The sequence below is a fragment of the Entelurus aequoreus genome, linkage group LG16 (genome assembly GCF_033978785.1).
Source record: "Entelurus aequoreus isolate RoL-2023_Sb linkage group LG16, RoL_Eaeq_v1.1, whole genome shotgun sequence".
NCBI classification, from domain to species: Eukaryota; Metazoa; Chordata; class Actinopteri; order Syngnathiformes; family Syngnathidae; genus Entelurus; species Entelurus aequoreus.
In genome coordinates, this window is record NC_084746.1 from 18531660 (window position 1) to 18558257 (window position 26598).

General features: G+C 38.5%; 1 protein-coding gene across 2 annotated transcripts; it reads right to left on the reverse strand.

Moving 5' to 3' along the window:
• Window positions 1-1584: 1584 nt before the first annotated feature.
• On the reverse strand, window positions 1585-23212 carry lrrc8da (leucine rich repeat containing 8 VRAC subunit Da). 2 transcript variants are annotated; one of them, XM_062022289.1, is made up of 3 exons: window positions 21727-21961; window positions 10263-10317; window positions 1585-4761 (listed from the first exon to the last, which is right to left on the reverse strand). In XM_062022289.1, exons 2-3 carry the CDS (start codon window positions 10270-10272, stop codon window positions 2285-2287), a joined length of 2487 nt encoding a protein of 828 aa, XP_061878273.1. In that variant the 5' UTR covers window positions 10273-10317; window positions 21727-21961; the 3' UTR covers window positions 1585-2284. The 2 variants fall into 2 exon arrangements, with proteins under 2 accessions (XP_061878273.1, XP_061878274.1); XM_062022290.1 differs by lacking the exons at window positions 10263-10317; window positions 21727-21961 and adding an exon at window positions 22950-23212.
• Window positions 23213-26598: the final 3386 nt, after the last annotated feature.

Here is a 26598-nt window from a genome sequence, read left to right on the forward strand (position 1 = left end):
TCCAGGCTGTAGCCCCCAGAATCTGGAATGACTTGCACAAGTCCCTCTGTGAGCTTGATGCTGTAGACCAGGCGTGGGCAATTAATTTTTTCCGGGGGCCGCATGAGCAACCCGAGCACTGCTGGAGGGCCACATCGACAATATTTCAATAAAATTTTGCTCAATATTATTTTTTATATATACCGTAAGATAAATAATAATAATAATAATAATTAATAATAATACTTTCATTTAACCAAACTTAACTTTATACCAAAAGCACTGCTTTGGAAATCATTTGTACCCCTTTCAGAGATCACATTTAGTTCCCCTTAAACATCCTCATGTTGCACAATGAAATGTAAGCATAGGATGAAGTGTGCATTCCTGTAACTTTCTCTAATAACAGCATTCCATGATTAATATAAATAAATTAACATTAATAATAAATGACAGTAAAATAAGCACACATATGACTGAGGAGTCATAGTGTAACTTTGTGTGGTGTTTGAGTTGTCCGACTTTTTGTGTGGCGATAAACGCACCAGTGGCTTAGTGGTATGCGTGTTGGTGACAGATGACAAGTTGGTTTTGGCCTGGTTTGTACGGCAGAAAATGACTAGTTTTTCGAGATAGAAGTGTTTTACTCATGTTTTTGGTGTGGTTATGGCCGAATATAAACAGTTTTGCTCAATAAAGTGATTGATATAATTCCTGGCCTCGAAGCATTTCGATAGACGTTACTATAATTGAACGGTGTTCAATTGAACGGTGTTGACGAACACCGTTAGGGCCGCTTGTTGTCACTGTCACTCAAAGTTGCATTGCAAAATTACACAGAATAAATGTGTTTATTTTGTTTAGAATTCAGATGGGATTTGATTTGGTGCGCGGCATATATTTGCTGTGCGCAGAGGACGCTTGAGCAGTGCGCAATTGCGCATGCGCGCACCTGAGAGGGAACGTTGCTTGGCAGTCCATGTCTAGTTGGAAACACAGCATTCATCATCAACTTTTCTGTTTTTAGCGTCTCGGGTGTAAACCGTGCATCACTTGTCGCTGTGCACCTTCACTCACAGGTTACACACGGACATACGCCCATAAATAACACTTTTCAAAATAAAAGCAGCACAGTTGTATTGCACGCTCGACATAAATGTTTTTTCAACTTTATTTTGTAATTTGTGATTGCAGCTGTTCACATTCACTCACAATCACGCACGCGCATACGTCCACACGGAAGTAATACAAATAACGCTTTTCAAAACAAAAGCAGCACCATTGTATTGCACACTCGACATAGATACTTTTTCAAATTTATTTTGTAATTTATGATTGGCCGGACAGGGACGCACAATGGGCCGGATGTGGCCCGCGGGCCGCAGAATCCCCAGGTCTGCTGTAGGCTCTTTTAAAAAAACACTTTTTCATCCTTTTTATGATGTTGCACTTGTTGTTTCAATTGACCTATGTTATGTACAGCACTTTGTGATTTTTATCTGTAAAAAGCGCTTTATAACTAAAATGTACTTTAAATGTGGCTTCACAATCGTACATGGAAAACGTTCCTTCAAGCTCACCTGTTATCCTAGAACTGACAATAAATACTTATGAAAAGTATTTTATTGAGCCATAAAAGATTTGAACTTGTTAGCAGCTCTGAAGAAGAATACATCGACCAACAATACATATAAACAGACACTAAAAGACATAAAAGGCGTACAGGTTTACCATTCAAGTTCATTCTTCTAGCACTATTAGTCCTTTAATCTAAGACACGTCTAGTACATGGGTTTACATTTTACTGCTTGAGTCCTAATGTTTTGCCAGTCAAGGAAGACGTTCACTGGCCTCAACGTACAAATAAACGACCATTTCTATAACATTCATCTTTAGTGAATTCTGAAATTACTTTCCTAGGATATCGATGCCACCAAACAAATCCTGAATCCTGACAAATAGGGAGTGAAAAAAGGGAAAACATTCTTCAATTGTGTGTGCAGAACAAAATGGAAAAGTGTTGTTTTTTTGAGTTCCACTGTGAACAACATGACGCAGTATATAAATATACCTGAGAGGCTCTACATTTTAAAAGTGATTCACACAGGTTTGGTTTCAAGCTAACAATGTTACGGTTATAAAACACCAGGTGCACATTCATTTTCTTTTTACATACAGTGAGCAACTAAAACAAGCCTTTGAAATAATAAAATGTGCAATAATTTGTGTAGCTATCGTAAAAAACAATGGTCGTGAAAGGACTACTTATCGCCACAAAACTGCCGCAAGCCATCCCATTACGGTGCTATAAGACACTTGTACTGGCCAGGTTGTAGTCTCGGCTGATGCTCTCTTTAACTTCCACAGGTAGCGTCTCGTAGATGTGGTCCTCCACGAGCAGGCCGCTTCTGCGCAGCCGGCGGCAGTTGCCCAGCTGTGAAGGCAGCCTGTTGAGACAGTTGTCTTTCAGCTCCAGATGAGTGAGCTGAACCAGCTCGCCCACGGATTCTGGCAGGTCTGTAAGGGCGTTGTGGCCCACGCATAACACCCTCAGCTTGGTGCACTTGAACAAATTCTTGGGCAATACCTCCAGCTTGTTGGAAGTGATGTCCAGATGCTGCAGGTCCAGCAGGAGACCCACATCCTGCGGGAAGATCGTGATGAGGTTGTGGTCCACATCCAAATGTCGGAGTTTAGGGAGCTTAAACAAGGCCTCGGGCAGGGTCTCCAGTTTGTTGTGCGAGAGGTGGAGAGACTCCAAAGACTTTACTAGGCCGATGGATGCGGGGATTGCGGTTATTTTGTTGTGCCACAGTTTGAGACACGTTAGCCTCTTGAGGTGCTGGAAGCTGACGATCTCCCCTATGTTTCGGATGTTGTTGGATTTCAGATCAAGCTCCTGCAGGTTGACCAAGCTGAAAATGGCGTGAGGAATCCTCTCCAACTCGCAACTAAGCAGCTCTAGTTCGATGAGGTTGATCATCTTTTTAAGACTGTTGAGCACCAGGAGTTTAGTGCCGTCATTGTGCACCACTAACTTAATAAGGTGCTGCGACACATCTGCAATGTTTGTGGGTAATTTGGTGAGGTTGTTCTTCAGATGTAACGTCTTTAAGTGCTTCAAGTCCCGCATAGACTCCAGACCAACCGTCCTGTTGCTGTCCGAGATCAAGTTCCCGATGAGGTTAAGCTCTCGCAGGTTCCTGAGCAAGTAGACCCATGTCGGGATCTCAGCGACGTCCGTGAAGCTGACATGCAGAGAGTATAGATGGTCCCTGAGGAACGCAAAACCGGTCTGCTCCACTTTGGCCGGACACTCGTAGAGATGGAGCTCCCTCAGGCTGGTCATCTGAGACACCTTAGCAGAGAATCTCACCTCAGGGATCTTTTCCAGCTTCAGCACCTCCAAGTCTGTGAGGTCGAAAACCACATTCGGTAGACCGAAGAGATTCTTAAGATGCAGCTCCTGCTGGTCTTGTGCGTTACGCGTCACGCACTTTCTGGCTTTTTTGAAGGTCCACTCGTGATTGAGGCTAATCTCCCTCAGCTTGTTCTCGCTTACCTCTGACAGGTAGACGCCAAAGCGTTTGGAGTAGAGCTGATCATATTCGTCAACCATGTGAAGGAGGAATGCAAAATCATTTTTGACATCGGGAATGTCACTGAAGCTGCTCTCTTCCCTGACCTTCTCAAAAGAATACTCATTCAGAGGTCCTCGGAATACCCAGAAGAGAGAGTAGAGGCACACTATCCCATACAGGATCATCAGAGCTATGTAGCAAATGAGCATCTTGTCCAACATGAACGCCATGTTATGCGTACAAAAAAACCTTTCGTACCCTACCAAGGTTTTGACGTCCACCTCACAGATGTGTATGAACTCAATTTGAACCAAGAAGCTTGACGTGTAGGAAATCATGGTCATGAACGTGACCGTTTTGAAAATAGTCTGCGCTGCGTAAAACCTGTAAATGAAATCGTCGTCCTCCACGTGAGCGCGGAACTTCCTCACTTTCTCGAACAAGGCTTTGGCCTGCTCTCCGTCCTTTTTATCCAAGATTGGCATACTACTGATAGGGGCTTCTGCAATTGGCATATCAGCAGAGACAACCCCTTCGTGCACAGTGGAGCTGGCGGGGGCGTTTGAATTATCCTCCGTCCCCTCTGAAGACGCCTTATGTGCAAAAGAAGTGCCGCTCAACCTATGCTTGTTCTCCTCAGAGTCTTCGCAGGCCGTTTCGGACACAGCCTTTGTTGTCCAAGGAGACTCAAAACATCGACACAGGATTGAGACAAAATGCTCAATTTTTGAGCTGGTCTTTGGAAATTTGAACCAGAAGTTGCTGCTGACCATCAGGATGATAGTGTTGATGAGGATGAGGTAAGGGAAGTATTTGGAATACCAGGGCAAGGCAAGATGATAACATATTTGGTTGATAAACATATACTGCTGAAAGTCCAGATTGGTGTTGATCCCAGAAGCAGATGGCGAATTTTTGTATGTGTTTGCTTGTCTGCGGTCTTGGGAGCCCAAAGCAATGGTGGACACCGCTGCGGTTGCAACTTCATGTATGAGGGGGGAGTCCTTTACCTGACGCGGTTCCTCCAATAAAGGCAGGCAAGCTACTTGGTCTTTGGTAATCTGCATGGTCATGGCGAACAGGGCCAGCATCAGCATGACCAGGCTCAGGTAGTCCATGAAGACGTCCCACCATGGCTTCAGGATTCGGTATGTCGGCTGTACGTCATTCAAGGACGCAAACTCGGTAACTGTGAACATTACTGCAACAGAAGAAATGGCATTCAATGAACTTAGCGCTCTTATTAGACCTACTTATTATTTTCAAACATCATCAAAACATTAAGAAGGGCAACTTACTAAAGAATAACAAAGGCCACCTTTCCCTTTTTTATATGTTGCCCAAGGCAATGCCCTATTTACAGTATACTACGCAACATTTGGGATGTAAAAATAACTGGTTGTACTTTTAAACAATAACCATAATTAAAAATGTCAGTTATTTAATTGCAAAGGCTCTACTACATGCCAACACTTTTTTAACAGACGAGCTACTTTTCAAATGACTTCATAAACACACATATATATATATATATAAAATACCAGGCGGTTAGTAATACCATTACAATTTTTAATTACCAAAAAAAACGTAATATATATTATGCATTTTAGGCAACACTACTTACTTCCTGAAAACGGTAACGCAGCACCGGCGTATGCGCACTAGCCCCGTTAGACTTGAGGAAAAATGGCAGCAACTATATATATATATATATATATATATATATATATATATATATATATATATATATATATATATATATATATATATATATATATATATATATATACACATACATACATACATACATACATATATATATGTATATATATATATATATATACACACATACATACATATATATATATACACACATACATACATATATACATATATATGTATATATAAATATATAAATATATATATATATATATATATATATATATACATACACACATACATACATATATACATATAATATATATATGTATATATATATATATATATATATATATATATATATATATATATATATATATATATATATATATATATATATATATATATATATATATACATACATATATATATATGTCTTAATTAGATTATCCAAAAAATAGTGCTCGATACCGTGGTAGAGCGTAATATGTATGTGTGGGAAAAAAATCACAAGACTATTTCATCTCTACAGGCCTGTTTCATGAGGGGTTTCCTCAATCCTCAGGAGATTTTAATGGAAGCATTCACATACCATGGTTTATATAGGGCACAGAGCGGGTGGGTACAGGCAGGCATGGGGGCGTGGTGATTGGCTCATGTGTTACCTAGGAGGTGTTTCCTTCTGTGACGGCATGCTGATACAACTTCGCTGCGTTTGTTGAGGGATGACAACTCTGGACGGTATATGATAAACAGTTTCTCTTTTAAGCATAGGTTGCATCTTTTGTTACCACTGTTGTAAGGTGTGCTGGATGCAAGAATTTGCCATGTTATTGAATATTCAATATTCAATAACATGGCAAATTCTTGCGGGTCGGGCGGATGAATGACGAAAAAAATAGATTTTAAATAGATTCGGGCGGATGGCGGTTGAACCAATTCGGAAATATATAAACATAGTAAATGTATAAAGAGAATCCTATGTGTCTCAGCAACAATTGAGTGCCGCAAGTGAGCGCTCCTTCAGCGCAGCAGGGCGCATTTTAGAGGCCAGGCGCTCTCGCCTGCATGAATCCTGGCACTGTAGATGCCATTTTATTCCTGCATGGTGCTAAAAAAAAAAGTAAGTAGACATACGGTTGGATATGTTAAACGAATTAGTCTACGTTACCTATGCTATACCAAATAAGCCCATGTCTAACCTATATTGAGTTCGGTCAGCTGAATAATTTTGATGGTTACGTGTTTGGGCGCACTACAATGCAAAGGAATTAAGGTAATTGCGTTGTTTATTGTGTTTTTTTTCCTATTGGAGATATACTACTGTGTGTTAATTATTTGGCCTCGCTTTCAAGTGAAGCGCATCTCCGATTGGCTACAATGTAAGGCCATTTAGCCTGCTTTGTTTGTCGTGACCGTCTATTTTCATTATAATTCTATTATTATTATTTATTTAATTTATTTTTGTTTAAATAGGGATGACATACATATGTTGTTGTATAATTTAAGTGTGTGCGCATGATTGACAGCCTAAGGCTTATAGGCACATTTTTTTATTTTTTTTTTATTTCAACTTAAAAACGTATGAGCCTATGCCTATGCCTACAACACAGGCTATGTGTTCATCTTTATTTTTCTGCCTGTCGTTGACAATGGAGATTGTCTGATATTTTGTCATGGCTGCAGATCAATCAATAAAGGTTCATCTTTGTCGCAAAATTGTTCACTGTTTCACTGTGCACCCCGCCCTCGTCCCTATTTGAGCACTTTAACGTTAACAAGTTAATATTCATTGAAATAAATTCAGAACATTTTTTTTTTACCTAACGAAAATATAGGCCTTGTCTTTCTAAAACATTTTTTTAACTTCTTAAAAGCATCAAAGCAAGCTTGCTGCAACTGCGCACACAAAGTGTGAGGAACGCACTCCTGGCAACAATAGTCAACACTTTCTTAATGGAAATGACAATAATATTATAATAATGATAAATACCGCCCGGGTGGCGGGCGGTTGTGGTTTTTTATAAAATGTTGGTTCGGGTGGATGACGACTTTCGTGATGCGGTTGCGGATGAAATAATTGCCTATCCGCGCATCTCTAATACATATACATACATACATATATATATATATATATACATACATATATATACATGTATGTATGTGTGTATATATATATATATATATATATATATATATATATATATATATATATATATATATATATATATATATATATATATATATATATATATATATATATATATATATATATATACACACATACATATATATATACACATACATAAATACATACAAACCCCGTTTCCATATGAGTTGGGAAATTGTGTTAGATGTAAATATAAACGGAATACGATGATTTGCAAATCCTTTTCAACCCATATTCAATTGAATGCACTACAAAGACAAGATATTTGATGTTCAAACTCATAAACTTTATTTTTATTTTTTTGCAAATAATAATTAACTTAGAATTTAATGGCTGCAACACGTGCCAAAGTAGTTGGGAAAGGGCATGTTCACCACTGTGTTACATGGCCTTTCCTTTTAACAACACTCATTAAACGTTTGGGAACTGAGGAGACACATTTTTTAAGCTTCTCAGGTGGAATTCTTTCCCATTCTTGCTTGATGTACAGCTTAAGTTGTTCAACAGTCCGGGGGTCTGGGTCTTGGATGGCAACATATGTTGCTCCAAAACCTGTATGTACCTTTCAGCATTAATGGCGCCTTCACAGATGTGTAAGTTACCCATGTCTTGGGCACTAATACACCCCCATACCATCACAGATGCTGGCTTTTCAACTTTGCGCCTAGAACAAGCTGGATGGTTCTTTTCCTCTTTGGTCCGGAAGACACAACGTCCACAGTTTCCAAAAACAATTTGAAATGTGGACTTGTCAGACCACAGAACACTTTTCCACTTTGTATCAGTCCATCTTAGATGAGCTCAGGCCCAGCGAAGCCGACGCCGTTACTGGGTGTTGTTGATAAACGGTTTTCACCTTGCATAGGAGAGTTTTAACTTGCACTTACAGATGTAGCGACCAACTGTAGTTACTGACAGTGGGTTTCTGAAGTGTTCCTGAGCCCGTGTGGTGATATCCTCTACACACTGATGTTGCTTGTTGATGCAGTACAGCCTGAGAGATCGAAGGTCACGGGCTTAGCTGCTTACGTGCAGTGATTTCTCCAGATTCTCTGAACCCTTTGATGATATTACGGACCGTAGATGGTGAAATCCGTAAATTCCTTGCAATAGCTGGTTGAGAAATGTTGTTCTTAAACTGTTCAACAATTTGCTCACGCATTTGTTGACAAAGTGGTGACCCTCGCCCCATCCTTGTTTGTGAATGACTGAGCATTTCATGGAATCTACTTTTATACCCAATCATGGCACCCACCTGTTCCCAATTTGCCTGTTCACCTGTGGGATGTTCCAAATAAGTGTTTGATGAGCATTCCTCAACTTTATCAGTATTTATTGCCACCTTTCCCAACTTCTTTGGCACGTGTTGCTAGCATCAAATTCTAAAGTTAATGATTTGCAAAAAAAAAAAAGTTTATCAGTTTGAACATCAAATATGTTGTTTTTGTAGCATATTCAACTGAATATGAGTTGAAAAGGATTTGCAAATCATTGTATTCCGTTTATATTTACATCTAACACAATTTCCCAACTCATATGGAAACAGGGTTTGTATATATATATGTATGTGTGTTTATATATATACATATACTGTATATATATACACACACATACATATATATATATACATATACATATATATGTATATATAATATATATATATATATATAGTATATATATAGTGTATATATATATATATATATATATATATATATATATATATATATATATATATATATATATATATATATATATATATATATATATATATATATATATATATATATACCTGTATATATATATATATATATATATACATATATACAGTATATCATATTCATGAAGATGTTGAATTCATGAAGAATTTAGTTAAATATAAACATGTCACAATCAGTAGCTTAGCGATGAGTAAAGTCAGTGTAATCCATCAGCAACTGCTACTCCTGTCATTCTGTGACCATAAAATATTTGAGATTGCCTCTTCCTGTCTGTGTTGAATAAACTATAGATAGGCATTGCATGTTCATACAGTTAGTGTAAAAACATTAAATAACACCAGGAGCTGGTAAAATAACAGCACTATACCATAAGATCCAATAATGTGCATTTAATTTATTTTTAACACAGCATAACAATTATTAAAATTTAATAAATAGGCACGAATGACAATTGATGCCACTAATACTTAAGTTGATTAGTTTTATATTATTAATACAATTATTATTTTAAACAATTATTTACTAATACTTTGTTTATATTCATTATTTTGTACTGTTATTATGTTATTTGATTAGTGTTGTATCTGACAATATTAAATAACACATCAAAATCTCTAAAGAATGTCTATGTGATTTTATACATTTTTTGTAGCGAAATTAATCAATGCATGATAATGAAACCCTGATTATTACTCAGACTATATCGTACAGTCAAAATCTATAGTCGTTACATCCCAACGCTACAGTAGGTACCCCACCAATTTGTGGATTTCTTTTATCCTGCTTTAAACCAACAGAGATTGTTTTTTTATGGTTACTTAAATAGATCCTATAATACAGTATGTTGGATCAATGTTCATGGGTATTTAAGGTTTATGTGGAAAAACTGCATGGAAAAATAAAAATATATATATTGGGAAAAAGATTTTAATCAACCAAAAGTGTCATGACTTTGGTGGTTGCGGACCCCTGATGAAGACCTCTATCCTCCATAGTTCATAAAGGTTCTATGACGGTGAAGGTTGGACTTTGGAACAAATCATTTTCTATTTCATTTCAATTCCCAGAATGCTGCAGATATGTGTGGTACTGCAATGGATGTTATTTACACTGCTGGTTTCAACTGACATCTTTGTAAAGTGCAATGTTACTTACGTTCAAACATGATAATCCTTCCTGTTCAGCACGCTTCTGTTTTTGTTAGTCTTATCTTATAGGGGGGGAAAAAGGTAAAAACCAGGTCAGAAAGTTAAAGCTGTCAGCTTTAAATCCACAAGAGGGTGAAGGGCCATTGCTCCTCCACTAAAATCAAGTCACTTATTCAAGCTGTAAGTACAATGTGTGAAAATGTCAATAAATAATCGACATTACGTCATCTTGTTCTTGTCAAGCGTTTTCTACATTTTCTAAAATTTAGTAAAGAAGTATTGAGTGATAAAATAATACAAAATGCACACGCATTAGCTTTGTGAGTGGTCAGCTAATAAGAGAGATTCAGCAAACATTTCAAATCACGGTTATCGTGAGCAAAATGACCATGGTTATCATGACTATCGGGGTACTGTTGAATGCGCTCAAAAAGTACTTATACAGACACCATACTTGCCAACCCTCCCGTTTTTAGCGGGAGGGTTGGCAATATCATGTTTTTCAGCGCCTCTCCCGATAACCTCCCGGCAGAGATTTTCTCCCGACAAACTCCCGGTATGCAGCCGGAGCTGGAGGCCACGCCCCCTCCAGCTCAATGCGGACCTGAGTGGGAACAGCCTGTTCTCACGTCCGCTTTCCCACAATATAAACAGCTTGCCTGCCCAATAACGTCATAACATCTAGGGCTTTTAGAGAGTAGAGTGCACAACTGCGCACACAACAAGGAGATGAAGCAGAAGAACGAGGAAATTACAGACATGGCGACGCCGTCGACGAGCAAGTTGAAGAAATACGCTTGCAAGTTCCAAAATGAATGGAAACAAGAATTTCAGTTCATCCAGGACAGTTCGAAGGGGAAGGGGTATGTATGTTGCCTGTAAATTTTGTAGAACAGACTTCTCCATTGAACACGGTGGCCGAAATGATATACTCATCATGAACGGAGAAGTTAAACAGGACAATACTGCCATCTACTGGATAGCCACCGGAACACTGAAATTCAAGTATTTATTTTATTTATATGTATAATAAAATAAATAAATATATATATATATATATATATATATATATATATATATATATATATATATATATATATATATATATATATATATATATATATATATATATATATATATATATATATATATATATATATATATATATATATATATATATATATAGCTAGAATTCACTGAAAGTCAAGTATTTCATACATATATATATATATATATACTGTATATATATATATATATATATATATATATATATGAAATACTCAAGTTGGTGAATTCTAGCTGTAAATAACCACGCCCCCAACCACGCCCCCCGCCACCCCCCGCCACCCCCCACCTCCCGATATTGGAGGTCACAAGGTTGGCAAGTATGACAGACACTGAATTCTTTAGTTTTTTAAATAACTGAAATAGCTAGACCCACTGCTAGAAAGTCCACTATTTTGCATGTTGTGGGTATCTTATGCTTGATAAATGTTCTGGTGGGTGTTGTGGCACCCTACTGTATTCAGCGGTCCTTGAACGCACCGTAAAAACAACTCCAATTACATTCCTCCGAGTATATATAAATCACTCTGGTAAGATAGTTGCTCAGACAAGTTTACATTTAGGTATGTCCTTTCGTAATGGGGAAAGATGTTAATGCCTATTCATGTTCAAATTTAAGCTAGCGAGCTAGCGCCAGTCTGTCCGGGAGATTATCGAAGTGCCGCTATCAATTAGGGCTGGGTGATATATCGAATATACTCAATATATCGCGGGTTTGTCTCTGTGCGATATAGAAAATGACTATATCGTGAGTATTCGAGTATACGTTCTCACGCCGTTGTTTTTAGCTGCAGGCATTAGACGACAGGCGTTTCTCACTCTTTGTCTCTCCTTCTCACAGAGAGATAAAACAAGCGCACCTTTTTACATACGTCACATACTGTCGCGCGTGCAACGTTACACGCCCTCGCCGAGCAGAGAGGAATGTACCATAGGTAAAGTTAGCTGTGGCAGCTAACTTCTGTGGCAGGTGCAAGCGTAGCGATGCAAGTGGTAATGAGAGAAGGTGCAAATCTGGTAACAAATGGAGGAAGAATTAATTCCCAAGAAAAACAGCACGGGGTTCATTGTCTGGCGGTGGTTTGGCTTCAAGCGGGAAGATGTTGAACAGACAACCGTAATATGTCAAGTATGCGGCAAAAGCGTTGCTACAAAAAGTAGCAGCACTACTAGCATCATTTGAAAAGTCACCCGCTAAAGAATGAAGAGTGCTTGAAACTCCACATGTGAACATCTCGGCCGGTGCCACGCCAACAAAATGCCGAAGCAACCTGCACATCAACACCATTTCCACATCAACACCAGATGAAAAAAATAGTCAAAAACAGGAGATAACGTCCGCAGTAACCTACCACATAGCGAATGACATACAGTATTAGATTTCCTATTATGCAGCTAATTTTTATTTTACAGTTATTGAAATATCAAAAGTGCACTTTATTTGTTTTAAACTATTGTAGTGGCGTTCTGTACAAAAAGTGCACTTTAATTTAGTGTTGTAGTGATACCTCGTCTTAGTGACATCATGCACAAAAGTGCACTAATAGCCTGTTTTAAAATGTCTCTGACAATCTTGCACTTTCTGTTTTGAAATTACATTCATGTTTGTGCCACTGCTTAATAACTGTTTAATAAATACAGTTTTGGGAAATTGACTTAGTTGTGATTTCCCTCTCTGCATGAAAGTTTAAAATTAGCATATATTAATGCAGTATAAACAAGAATGTTTTAATGTAGACACATAGAATCATCATACTGCTGTGATTATATGCATCAAGTGTTCATTCAAGGCTAAGGCAAACTATCGAAATATATATCATGTATCGTGACATGGCCTAAAAATATTGAGATATTAATAAAAGGCCATATCGCCCAGCCCTACTATCAATCATGTTTTTTTTAATCATTTTACTTTAAAATATGTGCCGTATTTTCCAGACTAAAGAGCGCACTGGTATATAAACAGTACCCACTAAATGTTTACATATATTAGCCGCACCAGATTATAAGTCGCAGATATATATACATTGTGAAATTAAATGTTTACACAGACAGATTTTGTAAATGTTTATTTACATAATTTGTTTCCAAATGGTGTCTGTAACACGGCAGTAAAACGGCTGATCGAACAAAACAGAAGTCATCGTCATATATGAGCTAAACAGGCTCTTTAAGTCCACGGTGACGTTTTCGTGAATTTACTGAGGAATTTGTGAAACTGAAACAATACAAAACGAATGCCATTGTAAGTTACCATAATAATACTAACACAGACACTTGTAAACATGTTAGCATATTAGCCAATGCTAACGACGCCAGCTTCATTACATCACGATAGCGCAGACAAATATGCATGACAACACTCTACTGACATCACATATGGGACGCTTTAGTAAGTATAAACAATTTAAGTTATATTGTAAAACTCAGTTACTTGGACTGACGAATGGAGAATCCATACGAGTAGGATCGCTATGGACGGATAGAAGACTGAACGGCCCTTCTACTTCCAGTTGAAAGGATTAGATGGAAAGACACTGCAGCACCTGTAGTGAGAGAACTCATCCAAAAGACGGCGCCATAACACAAACAATAACACACCTTAGTGTGTTTGATTGTTTTTGTTTTAAACTATTGCATTATGGCCATTAGCAAAGAAAATATGTGATAGGCTCCAGGTAGAAAATGAATGGAGGATTCAAAACATTTTTAAAAAAGCATGGTATATATGTTCTGTTAAACCACGAATGGTACGCCGCACTGATCCGCCTGTCGATCTCGCAATCCACCCTTCCCTCACTCGCTAGCTGGCTAAAACAAATTATTACTCCAATCTCATTCTCCTCAATAAAAAAGATCCTAAACATTTTTTAAAGTAGCATTGCTAACCCAACAAGGGACTTCCCCCAGTAGCTCCACCCACTCAGCTGGTGACCTATGTATGCAAGTCTTTACTAAAAAAAATGTAACTCATTAGAAAGGAGATTAAAGATAACACATCTCAGCTACAACTGGGTTCTATTAACGCAGATACGAATGTATATATGACGGAAAATGCTCTCCAAAATAAGCCTTTTTAATCAGGGGTGTCAAACCGCATAGAGGAAAATCTTCCCACGCGAATCGGACTGGTAAAATCATGGCATAATAGTTAAAAAATAAATACACCTTCAAAATTGCCAATTTCTTTGTCTTACTTTGGCCAAAAATAGAACAAGCACATTCTGAAATTGTACAGATCACAAATAATCCTCTTGGCAAAACACTTCAAGTTAGTTGAAAATTCTGAGGAAAAAAATTGGTGCAGTTTTCAAAACACCATAAAGAAAACAATAAACGTAGATTTTGTCTCTGTGTTTTTACAAAGCCATTAAATTTTAAGCAAATCTTGTTTAGCATTCTCATGATAGCAGTTCAAAAAGACATGTTTGGAAAAGCCACCAAATGTTTCCTCAACTGTCGCATTATGACATCCACAACTGCCACAACACATTCATTCATCATCATTCAAATATTACAATTATAATATATTAAGAAAACAATTGTCATGATGACACTATAAAAGCCAAATTAAAAGGTAACATAACTACAAACTGAACCAATGTGAAAATATTAGATTTAAGCCTAAAATAAAATAGAACAAACAACAAACGTAAAAACAAATTTTTACAAATGGAGTTCAGGTTGCACATCGTGGCGTGCTGCACGGAACTAACTACAAAGATGATGTTCATGTTCATGTTAAGTCTTTGCATCTTACCATTTTGTTATTTTATCTGTTGAGTGGATAATTTACAATTAAAAAAAAGGTATTGTGCCAGCCACAACAGGAGCAGCTGATTGTTTGCACCTGCGCTGATTGGAGAAGCGGCAGCTTAAAGTCAGCTGACACGTCATCTTTAAATAGTGCGATGTGTGCTGTGGGTTGAACTGGAATTTATATTGCAACATTCAGTGGACATATTTAGAAGAGCAGTTTCTTTCATTAAAAAAATTGCAGCTCGTTTTTATACTTAAACTCATTTTGTGGGCGCCGGGTTAAACTTGTTTGCGGGCCGTATGTTTGACACCCTTGCTTTAAATAGACCCCTTTTTAGACCAGTTGATCTGCTGCTTCTCTTTTTCTGCTCTGCCCCTGTCATCTGCGTGTAGAGGTTATCAGGTGGCCACGGATCAGTTTCCACAAAAGGAGGCGCTTAACGTTCCAAGTCGGGACCAGTGGGCCAATACTTTGGGCAATTCTTTTGACTTGGGGGCCACATTTACAGAAAAAATGTGTCTGGGGGCTGGTATATCAGATTTTTATAATAATACAAAACCTTACAATAATGTCTGATTGAATTCTAAAAACATTATGACAGACCGCCTTAAAAAACGGAAAGGAAATTTAATTTTTTTACTGAATGAGACACCCAGAAAGTACATGAAAATAAAGAATGCGGGGTTTACAATATTAACTACGAACCATAAAACACTGAATATTGACAACATATGAACGTCACACCCCCTCTCGATCAACATATTTTACAATCAAGCGAAACGCAACAAAAATGCTACAAACAGCGAAATATAAACGCGTAGGGTAAAAAAAACAAACACTTACAATCTGATATATCTGATACATCACTAAGCTTTGGATCTTTGTTGTAAAAATCTCCTTCCGCGTCTGTCCCTGACACCTGCATTTCAGGCTGGCCGCTCTGGAAACACTCTGTGGAAACACTCCCCACCCACACTGTTTGGTGCCTCGTCTGAGCTGCTGTGGCGTAGATTACCATAGTAACTAGTATATCATGCAAAAGCGCAGATTCCAACCATTGAAATATTTTGTATAGTTCAAGACCCACGGTAATTTGAAAACATCACTGCACATCATAATGGCAGCTACAGTTTCCATCTTAAAGATCTAAAAAATGATTTAGGAATGTCCGACGGGCCAGCTTTAAAAGCTTAATGGGGCTTAATTTGCCCAGGTCTGCTCTATATACACATCAGTCGGTGACGTCTCTGCGCTGCCGACGTGTCTACATGCTGACCTCCCTACGGACTGGACTCTCACATTATGAACCGTACCCACTCGGCGTCCATTACATCAGTCACCCGAGAGAGAGGGGGGTCCCCACGTCTGCGGCCCCTCCCAAGGTTATTCATGGTTCCCATTGGGTTGAGTTTTTTTCTTGCCTGGATGTGGGTTCAGATCCGAGGATGTCACTGTGGTTTGTGAAGCCCCTTGAGGCACTTGTGATTAAAGGGCTATATAAATAAACTTTGATTACATTCTCTAGACACGTTACTGTCTGAGCAACTACAATATTCAATTGTGCACATTGAACCAACAAACTGTGCTTTATTAGAACAAAGTCGTTGTTCAATACGCAAAGAAATAAGAAAAAAGAAACAAGGTGTTCGCTAAACAGAGTAGGATAATATTAATAGGTTTTATTTGTTAATAGATTTTATTTGTAAATAAGTGTTACAGTACAAAGTAGGGCTGGGCGATATATCGATATACCGTATTTCCTTGATTTGCCGCCGGGCGGTCATTAATTTAAAACCTCTTCTCACTCCGGCGCTTACCAAAGGCATGCGGTAAATGCAAGCATGCGCTAATTATTTTAAAACCTCTTCTCACTCCGGCGTTTACCAAAGGCATGCGGTAAATTTAGGCCTGCGCTTTGAGTGTGATGTAAGGATACCATCATGAATAGCACATTTAATAAAAAAAACGTTATTATGGTCTTACCTTTACTTATAAATGAAGTCCATGCGCAGCTCCTTCTGACCAAAAGCATCGATAACTTGTTTATAGAAGTCTTCCTTATCTTTCTTCAGTTTTAAAAGTCTCTCTGTCTCGATGGAGATATTCCTTTAATTATTACCTCCTGCTTCAATTGAAAGTCCAGTTTAGAAAACTGTTTTATTTTAGATATGGAATCTTCCATGTTAAAAGTGCAAGCGAGAGGAAAAAATAAACGATCGCTGCTCACTGTTGCTGCTTGTTGTCACTTCTTCTGCAGCCGAGTAGTCGCAAGAAGGATCACTAGTGCCCTCTACCACCAGGAGGCGGGAGTCATTTAATGACTCATATTTGACACACGCAGCTACGGTATATTAATAAAACATAGCTGCTTACTGTTCTTTTTAGCATATTCAATAGCTTGGACCTTAAATCCTACTGAATAGCTCTTTATCTTCTTCCCTTTATGCGATTTTAAAGGCCTACTGAAATGATTTTTTTTTATTTAAACGGGGATAGCAGATCCATTCTATGTGTCATACTTGATCATTTCGCGATATTGCCATATTTTTGCTGAAAGGATTTAGTATAGAACAACGACGATAAAGTTCGCAACTTTTGGTCTCTGATAAAAAAAGCCTTGCCCCTACCGGAAGTAGCGTGACGACACCGGAGGAAGGACTGCTCATATTTTCCTATTGTTTACACCAGCAGCGAGAGAGATTCGGACCGAGAAAGCGACGATTACCCCATTAATTTGAGCGAGGATGAAAGATTCGTGGATGAGGAACGTGAAAGTGAAGGACTAGCGTGCAGTGCAGAACGTATCTTTTTTCGCTCTGACCGTAACTTAGGTAAAAGGGTTCATTGGATTCCACACTCTCTCCTTTTTCTATTGTGGATCACGGATTTGTATTTTAAACCACCTCGGATACTATATCCTCTTGAAAATGAGAGTCGAGAACGCGAAATAGACATTCACAGTGACTTTTATCTCCACCACAATACATCGGTGAAGCTCTTTAGCTACTGAGCTAACGTGATAGCATCAGGCTTTACTGCATATAGAAACAAAACAAATAAGTCCCTGACTGGAAGGATAGACAGAAGATCAACAATACTACCAAACTCTGGACATGTAAATAAACGGTTAATGCTTTTCAGCTTGGCGAAGCTTAATAATGCTGTTGCTAACGACGCCATTGAAGCTAACTTAGCTACGGAACCTCGACAGAGCTATGCTAAAAACATTAGCTCTGCACCTACGCCAGCTCTCATCTGCTCATCACGACCCGTGCTCACCTGCGTTCCAGCTATCGACGGTACGACGAAGGACTTCACCCGATCACCGATGCGGTTGGCGGCCCGGAGACGGAGGAAGTCAAGGTGAGGTCGTTCGGCTAGCGCGTTTGCTATCCTCAAAGTGCTCCTGGTTGTGTTGCTGTAGTCCGCCGCTAATACACCGATCGCACCTACAGCTTTCTTCTTTGCAGTCTCCATTGTTCATTAAACAAATTGCAAAAGATTCACCAACACAGATGTCCAGAATACTGTGGAATTTTGAAATGAAAACAGAGCTTTTTGTATTGGAATCAATGGGCTCCGAATACTTCCGCATCCACTGTTGACGTCACGCGCAAACGTCATCATATCGAAACGTTTTCAGCCGGAAGTTTGCCGGGAAATTTAAAATTGCACTTTATAAGTTAGGCCGTATTGGCATGTGTTGCAATGTTAAGATTTCATCATTGATATATAAACTATCAGACTGCGTGGTCGGTAGTAGTGGGTTTCAGTAGGCCTTTAAATTATTGAAATCAGCCTCCTCCATTTTGAAAATGATGACAGGGGAAGTGTCACTCGTGACGTGACGAGTTTGACCCGGCGGAAATTCTAGGCATATGCTAATTATTTTGCGAAACGAGTTTGACCAGGCGGAAATTCTAGACATGCCCTAATAAAAATAATATTTAGCGAAACAAGTTTGACCCGGCGTTAATCCTGAGCCGGCGGTAATGCTAAGCATGTGCTAATTATTTTGCGAAACGAGTTTGACCCGTCTGTAATTCTAGGCATGCGCATACTCGGCGGAAATTCAAAGAAATACGGTACTCGATATATCGCGGGTTTGTCTCTGTGCAATATAGAAAATGACTATATCCTGATATTCGAGTATACGTTCTTACGCAGTTGCTTTTAGCTGCGGGCATTACACTACAGGCTCTTCCCACTCTTTCTTGTCTGTCCTTCTCACAGACAGCAAGCGCACCTTCTTACATACGTCACATACTGTCACGTCATACGTCACATACGTATACGCCCTCGCGGAGCAGAGAGGTAGCAGCATGGGTAACGTTAGCTGTGATGCTAGCGGAGTGGTGCGAGCGGTAATACGAGAGAAAGAAGGTGCGAATCTGGTAACTAATGAAGGAAGAATTAATTCCCAAGAAAAACAGCAGGGGGTCCATCGTCTGGCGGTGGTTTGGCTTCAAGTGGGAATATGTTGAACAGACAACCGCAATTTGTCAAGTGTGGGGAAAAAGCATTGCTACAAAAAGTAGCATTACTGCTAATATGTAGCATCATTTGAAAAGTCACCTGCTATACTCCGCATGTCAACATCTCCGTTCGGTGCCACACGCCCACACCATCAAAATGCCGAGGCAAACATTTCCAGATCAACAAGAAAAAAATTGTCAACAACAAAAGGAGATAACGTCTGCAGGAACCTACCACATAGCGAAGGACGTACACTATTTGATTTCCTATTATGCAGCTCATTTTTATTTGACACTTATTGAAATATCTTGTGTGACATCATGCACAAAAGTGCACTTTATTTGTTTTAAACTATTGTAGTGGCGTTCTGTACAAAAAGTGCACTTTAATTTAGTGTTGTTTAGTATGTCATCTTAGCATACTTGCCAACCCTCACGTTTTTAGCCTCTCCCGACAACCTCCCGGCAGAGATTTTCTCCCGACAAACTCCCGGTATTCAGCCGGAGCTGGAGGCCACGCCCCCTCCAGCTCAATGCGGACCTGAGACAGAGTGGGGACAGCCTGTTCTCACGTCCGCTTTCCCACAATATAAACAGCTTGCCTGCCCAATGACGTCATAACATCTAGGACTTTTAGAGAGTAGAGTGCACAACTGCGCACACAACAAGGAGACGAAGCAGAAGAACGAGGAAATTACAGACATGGCGACGCCGTCGACGACCAAGATGAAGAAATACGCTTGCAAGTTCCAAAACGAATGGAAACAAGAATTTCAGTTCATCCAGGACAGTTCGAAGGGGAAGGTGTATGTTGCCTGTAAATTCTGTAGAACAGACTTCTCCATTGAACACGGTGGCCGAAATGATATACTCATCATGAACGGAGAAGTTAAACAGGAAAATACTGCCATCTAATGGATAGCCACCGGAACACTGAAATTCAAGTATTTTTTTCTTTTTTCTTTGTAAATAAAATAAATATATATATATAGCTAGAATTCACTGAAAGTCAAGTATTTCATACACACACACACACACATATATATATATATATATATATATATATATATATATATATATATATATATATATATATATATATATATATATATATATATATATATATATATATATATATATATATATATATATATATATATATATATATATATCCGAGTCATACCAAAGACTATAAAAATGGGACCCATTACCTCCCTGCTTGGCACTCAGCATCAAGGGTTGGGGGGAGTTGGGGGTTAAATCACCAAAATGATTCCCGGGCGCGGCGCCGCTGCTGCCCACTGCTCCCCAAGGGGATGGGTCAAATGCAGAGGACAAATTTCACCACATCTAGTGTGTGTGTGACAATCATTGGTACTTTAATCTTAATCTATATATATGAAATACTCGAGTTGGTGAATTCTAGCTGTAAATAACCACGCCCCCCCCCCCCCCCCCCCCCCCACCTCCTATCCCCCACCTCCCGGTATTGGAGGTCTCAAGGTTAGCAAGTATGCATCTTAGTGACATCATGCACAAAAGTGCACTAATAGCTTATTTTAAAATGACTGACAATTTTGCACATTCTGTTTTGGAAATGACATGAATGTTTGTGCCACTACTTAATAACAGTTTAATAAATACAGTTTTGGTCAATTGACTTAGTTGTGGTTTCCCTCTCTGCATGAAAGTTTAAAATGAGCATATATTAATGCAGTATGAACAAGAATGTTTTAATGTAGACACATAGAATCATCATACTGCTGTGATTATATGTATCAAGTGTTCACTCAAGGCTAAGGCAAAATATCGAGATATATATTGTGTATCGCGATATGGCCTAAAAATATTGAGATATTAAAAAAAGGCCATATCGCCCAGCCCTAGTACAAAGCTTAGCCCCCCCCAAAAAACTGACAAAATACTAAGACTAAACACTATCAGTGAAGCATAAGAAACACAAATCATGCAAAATAGTGAGTTATTCAAAAAAATAACTTGATCAAAAGAGCACATTCAACAATACCAAATGATAATCGTAATGATTTTGTCCACAGTAACCGCGATACGAAATTTCAATTTCGTCCTTATTAACCACCAAATTAAATAAATACTGACTTCAAGTTAAAACAAATCGATTTGAATAAGAGATGTAAACAAAAGCAACATACCCCATGTCTTCGCGAGACGTAATAACGGCCAAAAAAAAGTGTGTGCTTTTTTTTTATCGTCTCCATCAATGAAAACAAGGACGCTTAAAAATGTGTCATCACACAATACTTTCGTATGTGACGTTCACGTGCACGCGTCTTCTTTGTTTGGGCCCTTTCGGACGAGATGTAGCTCGTTGGTCGTCAGACGAGCTCTTCATTTGTAAACCAAAATCCAACGACGCCAGTTATTCCAAAGTGCTAAAGGGCAGATGTGTACAACTTTAGCCATTTTAGGGGGGTTTAGAAAACAAATGCACCTCGTGTCTGTCTTGAAACTATTTGCAGTCTCCTAGATTCCGGTGTCAAGTGAACGCAGCATTGAATGATGGCGGCATGACAAAGTCTCAACATCATTGGTAACAATAAGGCAGGTATCGCTACTAAAAAAAAAATGTTTATCAGCTACAATATAGTAGTTAGCATAACTCGCGATGGATTTAAATACATGTTAGAAATCAGCAGTCAATATAAACGTAAAGCATCAAAAAATGTGAGTATGTACCCATCCATGTACATTAGAGGTAATCAATAAAGTGACCCAGAGTGGTTGTCTTTCTTTTTTTTTTCATTTAATTTTTGACATCATCATAGCATCATACTTTCCTATCCATTACATCATATTTACATACATCATATATTTGTTGTCTGCCCTAAATGTCAAAATATGTTTTTTGTTTATATCCCAGTGATGCCACCCCCGTCCCCAAAGAAAGAAACAGCAAGAAAACAAAATAATAATATTTCCAAATAAATCAATTAAATTAAAAAAAACAAGTTAAAAATAATAATAATACGAATGGAATAAAATAATATAAACAGATAGTAAATAATAAAAATAAAAAAATACATACAGACATATTGAGTAATCTTTTTTATTATTTTTTTAAACAGTACAATCACTAATTCGAGAAATTAAAATCAGGCTTATGGGGCAAGACATAGTTGACCAATTTTTGTCTTCTTTCTAACCGGACAGACTTTAAAACCCGAAATTGCAAGAACTGATTGACTCTTCCCTCACATGACATCTCCCGGTGCCCCCAAATGATGTCTTGTTGGACACAAGTCAGGTGACTTGTTGCAGGGAAACTATTGTAGTCTTTTAAGGCATTCTTTGCTGATTTACAATACACGATTGAGTGAGGCTGCGATGATCATGCATACAGAAGTAAAGTACTTACTGCCGGTGTGGCGTGGACAGTTATTCCTTCCTCAGCCTGCATGTCACATTTCACTCCGCTAATGCCACAGTTGTCAAAACGCTCCGGTGCGAACGCAGCATTCAGGTGTGGCTCTGGTGGTAGTACGGCTACATCCTTCAGAGCCGAGCTGTTTTGGGGAGAAAGCCTGGGGGAAATGTGCGTACTCGACACGGAGCTCCGGTGGGTGAAGGAAGGAGGCTGATCCAACATGGAGCCGTTGTTGTGCTTTGCTCGCTTCTGATTGGTTGCTCGAGCGAAGGCCACTTCCTGAAGAAGCCGCCGCCTGCTACCTTGCTGCGTTCAAGTTCAAACGTAAATAAGAGGATCGACAGACACCTGTTAGCTTTTTTAATTTTATTTTATAAACCTGTAATTATAAATTGCAACTTTTACAAACAATTGAGAAATAATAATAATCAAACTAAGTACAAAAACAGTACAAAACAGCGCCAGGGGGTTGTAAACTCAATAAACTAACTAAAATAAAATGCAAAAAAATAATAATATATATAACAAAGTACAAAGCCATAGGCTCACACAAGTTCAGTAAATCATTTAAATTTGGAACACAGCATCATTGTTTTCACAGCTTTTTGGTTGTTAGAGGTAGAGAGTGTTTTAACGTAGAGTTCTAAAAAGAGATGTCCGATAAATGCTTTAAAATGTAATATCGGAAATGATCGGTTTCAAAATTATCGGTATCGGTTTCAAAAAGTAAAATTTATGACTTTTAAAAACACTGCTGTGTACACGGACGCAGGGAGAAGTACAGAGCGCCTATGCATGCCGGCCCAATCGCATAATATCTACGGCTTTTCACACACACACACACACACACACACACACACACACGCACACGCACACACACACACACACACACACACACGTGAATGCAATGCATACTTGGTCGACAGCCATACAGGTCACACTGAGGGTGGCCGTATATACAACTTTAACACTGTTACAAATATGCGCCACACTGCGAACCCGCACCAAACAAGAATGACACACATTTCGAGAACATCTGCACCGTAACACAACAAACACAACAGAATAAATACCCAGAACCCCTTGCAGCACTAACTCTTCCGGGACGCTACAATATACACCCCCGCTAACCCCCCCCCCCCAGCCCCCCACTCACATCAACCCCGCCCACCTCAACCTCCAGCATGTCCCAAATTCCAAGCTGCTGTTTTGAGGCATGTTAAAAAAAATAATGCACTTTGTGACTTCAATAATAAATATGGCAGTGCCATGTTGCCATTTTTTTCCATAACTTGAGTTGATTTATTCTGAAAAACGTTGTTACATTGTTTAATGCATCCAGTGGGGCATCACAACAAAATTAGGCATAATAATGTGTTAATTCCACGACTGTATATATCGGTATCGGTTGATATCGGTATCGGTAATTAGGAGTTGGACAATATCGGAATATCGGATATCGGCAAAAAAGCCATTATCGGACATCTCTAGTTGTAAATCTTTTTTAAAGGCAAAAAAAACAGGTTGGGTATTGAGGAACTTACATTTATGTATATAGAACTTAGCCAATAGTATAATGAGGTTGCAAAGGTAAAATTCCTTTAAAAAAAAATGTTCATACAGTGTAAATCTGTTAGCATGGGGATCGGCAACCGAAAATGTTGAAAGAGCCATATTGCAGTGGTCCCCAACCACCGGTCCGGGGGCCGGGACCGGTCCGTGACACATTTGCTACCGGGCTGCATTTTCTCCTACTTAAATTTCAACAGTCCCACAAGACACACCAATAAGCTTGTTCATAGATGTATTATAAAACTCCTAATAGGAAGTCGCCATTTGCTATATTTGTCACATCTTCGTTACATGGGACAATGCATATTAATAAACATAAAAAAATGTAAAAGTGCCAAATTTTAGCCAAAAGCTAGGTTCCATTTGCAGGTTGATGACCTAAGATCAAGGTGGATCAGGAACAAAGTGACCATAGTAGTTAAAGTGCATAAGGCAGATGGAGAAGGGTTAAATTGTTGCATATAATACTTGTGCTGAAGGAAGGAAATACACATCTCCTTTGGCCTAGTAAGTTAAAGTGCTGGTATTATTGCACATTGTCCTATTACACAAGGAGTTAGCAATAACACATGGGGTGTCCAAAGTGCAGCTCGGGGGCCATTTGCGGCCCGCAGCTAATTGTTTACCGGCCCGCCACACATTCTGGAAATGCTATTGCAGAGATTAAAAAAACATTTAATGAGGTTAAATCTAACTAGAAAAAGTTGCAATGTTGACACAAAGCTACCATGCAGGCTTTTTTTTCTTTTGTCTATCATTCTTTTTTCTTTTTTTTGCCATTGCTCCAAAAAAAAAAAAAAATCAATGTTATAATGTATTATTGACCTATTCAAGGCTCCAATTATTTCAAATATTTCACTTTAAAATGTTTTATGTGGGAAATATTGCATATATTGTGTGGTTGCCATACAAAAACATCAACATTTTATTTGACAAAAGAGCATAAAACAAACAAAATAATAGTTCAAACGTAAAATCGACAGATATATCTGAAGTTGAGCTCGTAACTTAAGTGTTGAAAGTAAAAAAAAAACGAATAAAAATGTATCACTTTCTGAGTGGGACACCTTTTGGATTCCAAATATATTTAATGGGATTTTATTGATCTTTTCACTGTGATTACTCAAAAATAATAATGAATTAAAATCAATGGTGTCCTGCACTATTGATATTTTTAAGGCTCTAATTACTTCACATCAAACATTGCTTTCTGAATGTTTTGGGCAGTGGGGGGAATACTGAATATTTCAGTTTTATTATAAAAAACTAAGTTGTCTTTGACAGAAAAGGCATAAAACCTTTTTGTTTTTTTAAACTTTATATCAACCTGAAGTTGATATACTGTGCTGATTTACTGTGAGCGTGGCGGCGTGGCGAAGTTGGTAGAGTGGCCGTGCCAGCAATCGGAGGGTTGCTGGTTACTGGGGTTCAATCCCCACATTCTACCATCCTAGTCACATCCATTGTGTCCTTGGGCAAGACACTTCACCCTTGCTCCTGATGGGTGCTGGTTAGCGCCTTGCATGGCAGCTCCCGCCATCAGTGTGTGAATGGGTGAATGTGGAAATACTGTCAAAGCGCTTTGAAGGTAGAAAAGCGCTATACAAGTATAACCCATTTATTATATAAATAATAATAATTTGACTTGTTTTTAACATTTTAATGACTTAGACCCTTTATGGTCCCCGGGAGCCCTAAAGGTAAAAAACAAACAAAATCGATATATTTTGTTATGGTTTGAAAATGAAAAATATCAAAATGGCCCCCGCATGCTTTAATTTTTCCGTGCGGCCCTCAGTGGAAAAAGTTTGGACACCCCTGCAATAACAGATGTATTTATACATGGAAAATTGGACCAAAAAAAGCTAACAGTGTATCTACGTATGAAATATTGCACAAAATATGAATACATAACTTTTAGAATGGAAATAGAAACCCACAGAAATCTATTGGATCTATTGGCAAGTATTTCTAGCTTTATAATATACGTATATTCATGCTCTTGTCCTTGAATGTGATGTACTGTATCACCTATAACCCATTAGATACTAAAGCCAAAAAAACTACA